Below are 13,305 nucleotides of genomic sequence, written 5' to 3'. Positions count from 1 at the left end.
GGGGTGTGGGTGTGTGATTTCTACACACCTCTCCACAGTACTCAGAGATGAACTCGTTCTTCTGGACCGGCTCTTTGATAAATGTACCCCACCCTGCAACATCAGATGGTGCCAGAAGCAGGTGCTGGCAAACAAATTGAACAACATTCATAGTTCCCCTTCTTATCACCATGTTGACGCATAATAATGTACTGGATGGATGAATTAACAGATAGATAGATAGATAGATAGATAGATAGATAGATAGATAGATAGATAGATAGATAGATAGATAGATAGATAGATAGATAGATAGATAGATAGATAGATAGATAGATAGATAGATAGATAGATAGATAGATAGATAGACAGGCGGATTAAGGGCAGACAGACAAATGGATGGATGGATGGATGGATAGAAAGACAAACGGACGGATGGACAGACAGAAAGATACTTCATCTACCATGGACAGATAGATAAAAACAGACACACACCTTCTTGAGTCCTCTCTGGATGCTGCAGTTTTTGCAGGAGACCTGTTTGCTGTCCCAGTGGTCTGCGGCCCCACAGGTCATGCAGAGGTCAGGGTCACACTCCCGCACTGCCAGGTAACATGGGCACTGCTTGGTGTTACACTGAGTCTTGCAGCGACAGCCAGGAAACCGATTCTGACCTACAACCAAAATACACACCAACTATGTTTAAGTGACCTGTGAACAGTACTTACATCTAAATAAAATGATATTATCTGAGGTAACATCAAAATTGTTAAGATATTTGATTAGGTTAAAATGTGTAATATCTTTACATCAAAAATAAAGTTCTTTGTGCCTAAGAATATAGATTTTGGTAAAAATATGGCATTCAGTTATTGAAGATGTTTAATATTATTCAAGTGGAAAAGAGTAGAGCCCCCAACACATGCCAGCTGGATAAATGAAGAGATGTTGTACATTCAATTGGATAATTGGATATCATGTCAGATGATAGCATATTGAGTTATTGACTCAAGAATATGACATAATGTATTCCCTCACTGTTGACATATCTAGAAGGTTTTGTGATTTAAGATGATATGACCTGTTTTTTTAGTTGTTGTTTTTGTTAGTTTTTTGTATTAAGATGCACCTCTTTTATATATTTATTCAAGAAAACAATAATATGTGGACTGAACAAAATGGTACACTATTTTCTCACTGTTAACTCAGAAAGTCTGGAACGATATATATTTTATTTTTATGTGTTTTTTTTCTCAATGCTGTTCTGTTAGGGGAGGGGTAATGTACTGTTTTAAATTGTAAATGCAATAACTCAATAAATAAATATTAATAAATAAATAAAACAAAGGTCTGACTTTGTTTTGCTGCCGCCACCTAGTGGTGCAGAGATGGGTAATCTTTACATTGTACTGTACCTTATTGTTAGCATTAATTGGCCAATGGCCTGAAATACTCAAAATAGACATTTTACACACAATATTATAATAAAATAAATGGAGGGAGAGAGAGAAATCGGGTTGGTAAAGCATAAGAACTACAGCAATGTTCCTTCAAACTTCATAAAAACACACACATACATACATATACATATATTATTATACAGTTGAAGTCAGAATAATTAGCCCCCTGAATTATTTGCCCTCCTGTTTATTTTTTCCACCAATTTCTATTTAATGGAGAGAAGATTTTTTCAACACATTGAATTGAATTGAATATTGCAGCACTGTATACCTGAAATTGTATATTTGTATGTGCATATCTCATGTGTTGGGTTGGCATGTGTGACTGTGTTTATTTGTGCTGAACTCACACTCGCGATCACACTGGCAGAATTTCTCACAGAAGTTTTGTGTGATCACACATGGGCAGGAGCTGTCACACGGGTGCTCGGGGTGGTCGCATGGCTGATAATTGTACACTTGATTGGAGGAGTTATCTGTAAGACAAACAGGAAAGGAATTAACAGCAAAAAGCTTTTCAAAAACTACACTTAATGTTTAAATAATTTAACAATAATAATAATAATAATAATAATATATATATATATATATATATATATATATATATATATATATATATATATATATATATATATATATATATATATATATATATATACTGTTGAAGTCAGAAATATTAGCCCCCTTTGATTTTTTTTTTCTTTTTTAAATATTTGGCAAATTATGTTTAACAGAGTAAGTAATTTTCACAGTATGTCTAATAATATTTTTTTTCTTCCAGACAAAGTCTTATTTTTTTTATTTCGTCTAGAATAAAAGCAGTTTTTATTCATTAGCCCCTTTAAGCTATATTTTTTCTGATAGTCAACAGAACAAACCATTGTTATACAACAACTTACCTAATTACCGTAACATGCCCAGTTAACCTAATTACCCTAGTTAAGCCTTTAAATGTCACTTTAAGCTGTATAGAAGTGTCTTGAAAAATATCTAGTCAAATATTATTTACTGTCATCATGGCAAGGATAAAATAAATCAGTTATTAGAGATGAATTATTAAAACTATTATGTTTAGAAATGTGTTGAAAAAAAATCTCCTCTCCGTTAAACAGAAACTGGAGAAAAAAAATAATAAACAGGAAGGCTAATAATTAAGGGGGGCTAATAATACAGACTTCAACTGTAATGTCTGACATTATTATATGAATGAACAAAACAACTGAACCAAACAAAAAATGTGGACACCCTCTATATATCTTATTTCATATTTAAATTTCAGCAGTTTATTATATGAAACAGGAAAAAAACTAAATAAACTGACATTGACTTGGGGTTTCTACATATTCCCTATATTTCCAAAGATTTATTTAAACAAACCATTGTCATATTGATGATCTGGTGCACACTTTCTATAGATGATTTGTAGTTTTAACAATTTTTTTCTAATGTTTTATCTACAATAATCTCTTATTATTTTAAATAACCTGTGCCCCCCCCCTTCCTTTTTTGATTGCTTTTTTTGTTTTGTTTTGTATGTTATTTTATTGTTTTTTTATTGTTGTCTGTCCTCTAAATTAAAAACAAAGATGTAAATAAGATTGTGAGGTTATTTTTTTATATTATCATTACATCTCAATAAAAAGATTGCTTAAAAGTATTAATAATTACAATTACATATCTAATCCCTAACCAAAATGCCACAATTCCTCTAACAACACTACTCAAATCCTGTTTTCTCTTTTGTTTATCCTTTCCTGAACCTGCCAAGCCACAAAAACCCAGTCTCATTCTGGTATTACAGTAGAGAGTCTTACCTTTCTTCAGCTGTATCTTTGCCCATAATCTATCAAACAAACAGAAACAGTGTTGAACTCTAGTGCCTGGAACATCCAGTATGAATCAGACTGGCCTGTGTGAGCATCTTACCTGTGCTTCCGTTTTTTCTTCTGAGGTGAAATCCCACTGTCCTCCAGCGGCATGCGATCGATCAGCACCTCCTTCACAGCAAACTCATAAACCTGACACACACACACACACACACACACACACACACAAACACAAACACACACTGTTAGGACTGCGTTCTTGTGTTTCTGTGTGTTGATTTGATTTCTAGATTGGGGCGTGCCTTCAGCGCACCTGATGCTGGTCGGCGCCCTTATTTAAACCCCGGCAGAGAGCTTGTCAGGGCCGCTGTCCATTCACTTGGCAGTTGGCCAGAGCCGTGCTCCTATTTGGCCTTTATGCTTTGTTTCGCATCCATACACTATCACTGACAACATTTACCGCATCCATACACTTGCATTTCACACTGATTGAACATACCGATACTGATATTTTGATTATATAATTTAAATTGAGTTAAATAAATCTTTTTGATTATACTTCTTCTTGTCGTCTCCCTTACTATGTTACATCCCTGAGCCAGGTGTAACACACACACACACACACACACACACACACACACACACACACACACACACTGGAGTGAGCATTTACCCTAATTTTTCTCTAAATATGAGGACAACAAATTTTATCTGTGCATGTATTGACTGTATAGGCACATACTGTATGTAGATGTGAATGTAAGTGTAGATGTTTGCGCTTATATATGAGTGTACACAGAATATATAACATCCGATGTGCAATTCCTTGAAATTTTAATGGTCTTAAGTCAGAAATTTCAGTTGAAACCAGACTGAGGCGTAACCGCTTATTATCACTGTTGATCTTTACCATATGAGCTCACACACACACACACATACACACTCACACTAGAATCACACAATCAAAACAACACTCGTCTAGAAAAAGATTTGGACCATTCCCCAAATGAAAGAAAAACACATGATTTGAGGTAATCACGTTTCCAGTTAGCCAAACCACACACTTTCTGGGAAAAACACACAGAGCCGTGCAGCAAACTTCTAGCACACACATTTTGTGTTGTCTTTGCTCTTGGGTGAATATTGGAGGAATTTCCACACATGACATACAATTACATTCACTTTAGTTTAAAAAAGGACATCTTTCAAGAAACATGTGACCTCCAGTTCACCGTTATTTGTGTACGCACCTCTCTGCATGTCTTGGTGCCGATGAGTCGGGCAATGGAGCAGAAGTTGTTGTAGTATGTGCCATGCAGGACTCTGAAGAGAGACTCCTCTGCTCCACTCCATTGAGGAGGCGACTTGGACTCCTTTGATTCTTCCTCCCCTGGTTTCATTTTGATGGGACTGGGACATCGAGAGTTGCCCTCTGACATAAACACAAAGCAAGATAAATGTTAGGTCTTCATTTAAACACAGGAATAAATGACACCAAAACACTAACAGCTATCGTAAACATTAAAATAAAATAGATCAATCACAACATGATAATTTACAGTATGAAAAAATTGAAATTATTTTGATTTGCTAAAAATCAGATTTGGGGCAGCACGGTGGCGCAAGAAAGTTGCTGGTTCAAGCCCCAGCTGGGTCAGTTGGCATTTCTGTGTAAAGTTAGCATGTTCTCCCCGTTTTGGCGTGAGTTTCCTCTGGGGGCTCCGGTTTTCCCCACAAGTCCAAAAACATCTGGTATAGGTGAATTGAGTAAGCCAACATTGTCCGTAGGGCATGTGTGTGAATGAGTGAGTATGGGTGTTTCCCAGTGATGGGTTGCAGCTGGAAGGGCATCCGCTGCATAAAACATATGCTGGATAAGTTGGCGGTTCATTCCACTGTGATGACCCCAGATTAATAAAGGGACTAAGTCAAAAAGAAAATGAATGAATGAAGATCAGATTTGACAGTGTTGTTGAATTATAGAGTGAACTTTAAGCGAGTGCTAAATGATGACCAAAGTAATCTAAATGTATCAATGGAAATGAACAATACAATAGTTACCATTCATAAACCAATAAACTGGAGTGCTTTTCAGAAAACCATTGTTAACCAAAAGTTAACACATAACTAAAGTCGCAAGTTACAAATATAGTTCATCATTACAAACATAGTCCGTTGATTTGCCGTTTCCCAAATCTATTGCTCTAATAAACATTCACAAACTGCGTTGCCGAACTTGTACGCTTGAAACTACACCTCTATAGCTGTAGTTAGAAGCATAGTTCCTGGCTGTGTTCTATTCCCAGTTATCCCCCTTAGCCCTATTGCTGTCAATATTCCAGCTTTACATCTCCAAAGCTTGTGAAAACAAAAATATTTTAATTTTAATTGGTTTTAAATTATAGTAGGTTATTTATTAAGAAATCTATCTGTACTGTTTATGACAATGGCCTGTTGGTAAGAACATTTCTGCAATGGTTTGAATGTGTCAAACTGTTAAAGTAGACTTTTACAATAAATAAAATAATAAAATAACAAGATCTAACTTTAATAACAATAATAATTATAATAATTATTATTATTAAGTAGGATTTTTGTTCATTTGTTAATACATAGCCTACTGTAAATTACAATCATCAACGATTTATATGATTTATATATGAGAATAAAATACGTGTTAGCTAAGTGGTTTTATGTTTTAAAATAGAATATGTAATGTTCTCATTGATATTTGTAAAGAAACCACAGGCTCTAAATGTGCCGTTTACATATATTTTAGTTAATATGGAAAATGAGTGCATGTTTTTATCAAAACTAATATTGCAATTTTTTTCAAATGTGTGTGCGTGTAAAACAAAATAAATGCAATAATAAATTGCACAAAAATTTATGAGGTTTTTCTTTAAACAAGTAGTTACTCCACCCTGTTTAGAGCATCATTATGGACATTATACGTCATTATTAACGTGGTTCAAACGATGGATCTGCAACAGAGAAACTAGTTTTGGGAAACACTGGTCACTACATCGTTCTTTTCCAAATTGATGCATCGTATTATGAGAGTTCAGCCACTAGTTATCTCCTTGTTTGGAAAAACGCACCCCTGAATAGTCACAAATACATTATGAATTCCCAGCGAACTTTGCAGTTCAATTCAATTCAAGAATATGCTTTTCACAATGACTATTGTTTCAAAGCAGCTTTACAGAAAGTGCACATTACTACATTACAATTAAATTCAGAAATATTAATGTTTTTACTTATTAGTTACTAATAACTTTAACAGTTTACCAGTAACTAATAAGTTTTAATAAAATTACTATATATAAGCATAGTTAACCTGCAGTGATATAGCATATACAGTTGAAGTCAGAATTATTAGCCCCCCTGAATTATTAGCCTCCGTTTATTATTACCCTAATTTCTGTTCAACAGAGAGAAGATTTTCATTCATTCATTAATTTTATTTTTGGCTTAATCCCTTTATTAATCTTGGGTCGGCACAGCGGAATGAACCACCAACTTATACAGCATATGTTTTATTCAGTGGATGCCCTTCCAGCTGCAACCCATCTCAGGGAAACATCCACACACACTAATTCACACTCATACACTACGGACAATAGAGCCTACCCAATTCACCTGTACCACATGTCTTTGGACTGTGGGGGAAACCCACCACAGCACCCAGAGAAAACCCACATGAATGCAGGGACAACATAAAAACTCCACACAGAAACGCCAACTGACCCAGCCAAGACTTGAACCCGCAACCTTCTTGCTGTGAGGCGACAGCACTACCCACTGTGCCACTGCGTCATCAGAGAAGATTTTTTCAACACACTTCTAAACATAATAGTTTTAACAACTCATTTCTAATAACTGATTTATTTCATCTTTGCCATGATGACAGTAAATTATATTCAACTAGATATTTTTAAGACACTTCTATACAGCTTAAAGTGACATTTAAAGGCTTAACTAGTTTAATTAAGTTAACTAGGCACGTTATTGTAATTAGGCAAGTTATTGTATAACGATGGTTTGTTCTGTAGACAATCGAAAAAAATTGCCTTAAAGGGACTAATAATTTCGTCCCTAAAATGGTGTTTGAAAAAATTAAAAACTGCTTTTATTCTAGCCGAAATAAAACAATTAACTTTCTCCAGAAGAAAAATTATTATCAGACATACTGTGAAAACTTCCTTGCTCTGTTAAACATCATTTGGGAAATATTTAACAAAGTAAAAAAAAATTAAAGGGGGGCTAGTAGTTGTGACTTCAACTGTAGGTGATGTCCATGAGTTCATGTTTATCGAAGTGTATTTGTGTATTAGGTGTATGTGCTGCCCTCTTAGTCCTCAGTCATTGGCATCATCTCTTTTTAGGTCTAAGAGTATAGTTGTAAGACATAATGAGCTGCTGTTGTTCAAAAATTTGCTGTGGTAACTCTGCTTTTCCATTAGATTTTTGCTTACTAAGCAAAGTTAAAGCAGGCCACCATTAAAATCTCAACCATTCACTCTAAATACGACTTGGATCATAAAAGTAAGTATCGTTTTGCCTAATTCATCATCCTGCAGGCCAAAATAACAATTATTGCCTTAGCAAGTACCCCTAATAATGTTCTTGTCTTCCTAGTAACACTTTATCTTTGGTGCAGTGCAGACATACAGCTTATCTCAATTGAACAAAAATTATTTTTGTTACAGCAATGCTATTTTTACTAAATGAAAAGTGTGTTACATCTGTTATATTGTTTCTGTGTATTCTTATCAACCATTTATATGCTATGTATGGATGTTACCATCTTGTTTTCAAAGTTTGTGCCTATGAATGTGTCTACCTGAGGAGCTGGTGGTTTCGTGGTCGCTTCCTCCTTCTTTTCCCTTCTCACTGGAGTCTGGGGGGGTGTGGCCACATGAACTGGAGGGGCGGGGCTGTCTCCGGCGACGTCGAGTCCTTTGTGACCTCATCATGTTTTGATCAGCAAACTCTTTTGCTCCTTTCTGAGATCAAGAAATGGAGAAATATCATTACCATTTATGAACGGGTTCAAGTAAAATTATCAACTGACTAAAGTCAAAACACTTACAGTGAAATTATACATCCTATTTTATGTGTACAGTAATGTAAGCGTCAGACAAATGCACAACTGTTCAAAGTATACTCCATTTGATTAGCATGCATGAACACAGACTCTCAACACATGCCAACTGAAAAAAGAAAGCTAAAAGTAATGCAAAAAACATATACAATGACGACTGTAGAAAGCAAAAGCTGAATCAATAAAAAATTTTAGTCCCAAAAAGTATTTTAGTCCCAAAAAATAGCACATGTCCAAATGTGGTCACCCAAGAGGACGTGGAGCATTTTTAAATGAAATTGCCTTTTTCAAATATATTCAGATTAGTATAGATGTAGCTTTGAAGAAAATAATACTATTTCATAAGTTTCAAGGTCACTGCTAAAGCCTATCAATAGCTATTTTAACAGGGGTAAAGCATATTTCATGAGTTTATATATTCTAAAAAAGATTATTCTGAGGCGACGCAGTGGCGCAGTAGGTTGTGCTTTCGCCTCACAGCAAGAAGGTCGCTGGTTCGAGCCCCGGGTGGGTCAGTTGGCGTTTCTGTGTGGAATTAGCATGTTCTCCCTGCGTTTGCGTGGGTTTCCTCCGGTGCTCTGGTTTCCCCCACAGTCCAAGACATGAGGTACAGGTGAATTGGGTAGGCTAAATTGTCCGTAGTGTATGGGTGTTTCCCAGTGTTGGATTGTGGCTGGATGGGATAAGTTGGATAAGTTGCTGGATAAGTTGGCGGTTCATTCTGCTGTGGCGAACCAAGATTAATAAAGGGACTAAGCCGAAAAGAAAATGAATAAATGAATACAAAGTATTTCTAAAGTAGTGCTGCCAACCATTGGCGCGAGCAGATTTAAAGACTACAAATCTACACTGAATGAGTGTGTATGGATGTTTCCCAGAGATGGGTTGCAGCTGGAAGGGCATCCGCTGCGGAAAACATGGGGTGGATAAGTTGGTGGTTCATTCCGCTGTGGCAACCCGGATCAATAAAGGGATTGAGCCGAAAAGAAAATAAATGAATGAATGATTATTCTGAAACCTCCCAGTAATTGTTAATCTGTTGGTAATTTAATTTGGCAACCTCACTTTCCAGTTTTCACTGATTTTGCAAGATAATAACTTGCTTTAAAAAGTGTTTAATATCCATGTGAAGGTCAGGAGGATGATCCATTCGGCCACAATAAGACAAGTTTGATGATTTAAAATAGGTGATTTCTAATTGTTGATCGTCTTCACAATGTCACTAGCTCATTCAAGTCCACTAAAAAAGCTGGTCGTTCACGAAAGACAAATGCAGAAGAAGACAGCATAATGTGGAAATCTCAATGTGTAGCTGGTTTAACATTACTGGAATTAATCCTCAATTCAATGCTGAGCACTGTAAAGATGAAAATTTACCCTGAAAGCTCAAAGTTCTTATGATGAAATTGGCATCAGTCACACTGTACACATAAAAACTGAAGTATACTTTAGCTTTTAGAAAGCTGTACCTGCAACAAAAAGCAGTCCAGTCCACAGGGCTCTGTCTCCATATGGATTTCTTTACTCTTCCTCTTATATACATTTGGAGATGAATGGAAAGCTGAGCACAAGCAAAATATATTTTTCATATATTTTATCATTCTGAGAGATTCAATCAGATGAGCTAAGTGCTAAATACATTGGTAAACTTATGTAGTTACTTTTATAAAATAATTTTTTGCTGACCACTTGTGATCAGGTCATTTGAAACAAGCTTTAAAGTCTGTGTGAACCGAAAGTTGCTGAGACTTTTATTTCAGTATATGAAATAATTCTTTCATTTCAACTGTAACAAACTATTGAGTAGGGGTGGGGTTTTCTATTTGCACATCATTCCCTCATAGCAAACTAATAGTAAGAGGGGTGTGGTGAAAACTATTGTGGCTGAAGCATCAGAGAAGGACAACCACTCCAAAAGCAGAAGCAAATGGTCAGACTTTGATTGAAGATTATCAAAACTACTTTTTTTGTGGATTAATTTGTTTACAGATTAATTGTTAACCTAATGAATAACAATGTGTCTTGTAAATTTAAGCATTGTAAGTTTTGATATAACAGAATTTAAAGTCATATTTAAACAGAGGCTCTTGAATGTTTGTAACAATGGAGAATGTAATACATTATATTCCAGTAACTTTTTTGTCAATTTAAAAACACAAGAACAACTAAGAAAGGACACTGTAAACTCTTACGGTGCAAAAAGCAGTCATATTTAAAGCAGCGGCGGCAGAAAAGTGTGTGAAAAGAGTGCAGGCTTTGCTCTCTCTGAACAGATTTGGCGAAAGGACCATCCATGTTGGGTGTGCAGAGAGGAGGCAGCTTCACGTGGTTGGATGGCTCCAGGAGATCCAAATACCTGCAGAAGAGAGAAAAATACACAGCAATGTAATCAGATACACTGTAAAACCTGACAAGTTAAGGTAACTCAAACTGTTTGAGGAAACCGATTGCGGCAAACCATTTTAGTTTTGAAACCAATTGGTTTGAGAACTAAAAACTTATACAGTATGTGTTTATTTATACACATATTATTTGTGTTGGTATAGTCAAACATTTTAAGTTCAATTAATAGAACAAATGAAGTCCAAACACTTATATAGCTAATCAAAGGGTTTGGTATCATTTCTAGCATTAGAGTAAACACAGAATTAATTGATTCATAACTCATCACTTTATGATTTGCCATAACTCTTTAATTCATTCACTTATTATGTAACTCTCTTATTAATTCACAATAATTAATTAATTAATTTATTTATTAATTAATTAATTGTTGAACATTATAAGTTAATCTAACTTATTTCGTTTAGGGATTTTCACTGTCAGGTTTTACAGTGTTTCGGAAAAAGAGATACTATGTTCAAAAGTCTGGGATCGTAAGTTGAGTCTGCACACACTAAGGTACACATACAATAAAAATATAACAGTAATCATTCTGAAATCATCAACCTTCGAAAATGTGGAAATTGTGTGGAAACTGATTTGATATATACAAAATTTCAATTATATTTAGTAGTGCTGAGCGAAGATTAATTGTGATTAATCCCATCTAAAATAAAAAGATTGTTGACATTATATATGTGTGCGTACTGTCTACTTCTTATGTTATGTTTATTTATACACACATGCATGTATATATTTGAGAAAATGTATGTATATATATATAATATATATAATATATATATATATATAAAATAAAAATAATATCTAAATGTATGTATATATATATATATATATATATATATATATATATATATATATATATATATATATATATATATATATATATATATATATATTAACATTAATATTTTCCCAGCACTAAATGTTTATATAAACATCAATATAAATATATTTACTGTTTAATTCTTGTGTGAAGAATTTGCAGATTTGAAATTATATTATCTGTATCTTTATGTGTTTAATTTTTAAATCTCATAGAGCAGTTGTTGAAAAATAAAGTATATAAATATTGGCATTGATTATTCAATGAAGAACCTTAAACATCTGTGAAGACTTTCCTTTCACAAAATGTTCTCATAGTGAAAATAGTTTAGACAAGTGCTCTTCACATTAACATTAAGAAAAACAATTACTAACCATTTATGGAAAAGTTCTTAGAAAAAAAAGGTTAATCTATAGCATCACTGTGAAAACAGCCTTTTAGAACTCTTCCTTTTAAGAGTGTACAAGTTTGGGGGGAATAAAACGTGACAGAAAGCTATGTTTTGTATTAACTGCCCCTTTAAAAAGTGCTGACGTTGTTTAATACACATAACAGCATTAAATGCAGCTCACACCCACAGATTTCCCCTTCCCAGTGTGAAGAAGTAAAATGAGCACAGCTGGTAGAGTGAACAATAATGTCATGAAACAGTAAACAGTTGGATGATAACATAGGCTGTGGCTGGTTTTTGTTTCCAGCGCTCCAGATCCAGCTGACAGCATAGCCCGAGGAGCTTCCCATGAACCTTCATTTACCACCACTTAAAGATGGCAAGACATATTTTCCCTAGTTAAATGAAGAATGTGCATGCATAGCTTTGCCTCAGTGGTTGCATATTTATGGCGAATAAAGATTTTCGTGTGGGGCCACATCGTAAACAGAGCCTGCAACTTTGAAAATGTTCAACTGTAATTAACTGGATTAAAGCAGAATATATACTTCAGGTTTTGCACATATGCTCAACACCTGCTCTAGAAAACTAGATCTTTTTCCAGTGTTTGAGTTATTTCTTTTTAAAGGAAAGCATGAGTGATAATATTTCTTTGTACTCCTCAAAGTGAGTTGTGGGTGTATTCTAATAACCTCACTATTGTTTCTACCTAAGTAGTTACTTTGTTTTTTTGCTCTATCTCAGCCATTTCTTATCAGTCTATTAATCCTTGCCCATTGTTACCACCTTGTGGACAAAAATCATAATTCTTGCCTTAATGTGTATTTTTCAGCCCAGGCTCATTCTGAAAACATACCACTATATACATTTCTGTACAGCACCAAATACGTTCCAGGTGGTACATTTCTTTGCAGTTTTGTTTTTGCGAATTTGCCACTGTGTACGCTTTTTCAGGTCTTAAATTTCTTTCATGAGTGCCATTCGTGCCTGCTGTTCTTGCGTAAATCCACCAGAGGATGCTGTCAACTGACTGACTAACTGACCGACTGAATGACTGACCGCCCTCTCACTTTCCTAAACTCAGCTAAAAGCCCTTGCCTGATTTTTACCACGTTTTCAGATTTTACCGCATTCTCCTCCTGTTAATTACATGTTTATTTTACCTTTTGGTTTCTGTTTTTGTCTTAACCAATTTCTAGAACTGTTCTTCACTGGACTCAAACCCCGTCATTGTGGTCAACTCCTCTCGTGCATCTCAAGTCCACTGACATACATGACAAGATAAACTAGACAAACTGGTAGCAGCAGGAAAGTCG

At 34.9% G+C, this 13,305-nt stretch overlaps 1 protein-coding gene across 3 annotated transcripts in view; it reads right to left on the bottom strand.

Moving 5' to 3' along the window:
• Window positions 1-13,305, bottom strand: part of ezh1 (enhancer of zeste 1 polycomb repressive complex 2 subunit) — a 32,749-nt gene that overhangs the window by 4,088 nt on the left and 15,356 nt on the right. For all 3 annotated transcript variants that reach the window (XM_009299640.5, XM_005164140.6, NM_001039983.2), the window contains exons 8-16: window positions 10,565-10,728; window positions 9,842-9,933; window positions 8,112-8,274; window positions 4,516-4,697; window positions 3,366-3,457; window positions 3,254-3,282; window positions 1,790-1,915; window positions 475-653; window positions 29-124 (exon numbers count right to left, since the gene is read on the bottom strand). In XM_009299640.5, coding sequence (XP_009297915.1) covers window positions 29-124; window positions 475-653; window positions 1,790-1,915; window positions 3,254-3,282; window positions 3,366-3,457; window positions 4,516-4,697; window positions 8,112-8,274; window positions 9,842-9,933; window positions 10,565-10,728 — 1,123 coding nt within the window. The remainder of the gene's footprint in view (window positions 1-28; window positions 125-474; window positions 654-1,789; window positions 1,916-3,253; window positions 3,283-3,365; window positions 3,458-4,515; window positions 4,698-8,111; window positions 8,275-9,841; window positions 9,934-10,564; window positions 10,729-13,305) is intronic.

This window comes from Danio rerio, chromosome 3, assembly GCF_049306965.1.
Source record: "Danio rerio strain Tuebingen ecotype United States chromosome 3, GRCz12tu, whole genome shotgun sequence".
NCBI lineage: Eukaryota > Metazoa > Chordata > Actinopteri > Cypriniformes > Danionidae > Danio > Danio rerio.
This window is presented reverse-complemented; position numbering and strand designations above follow the sequence as displayed.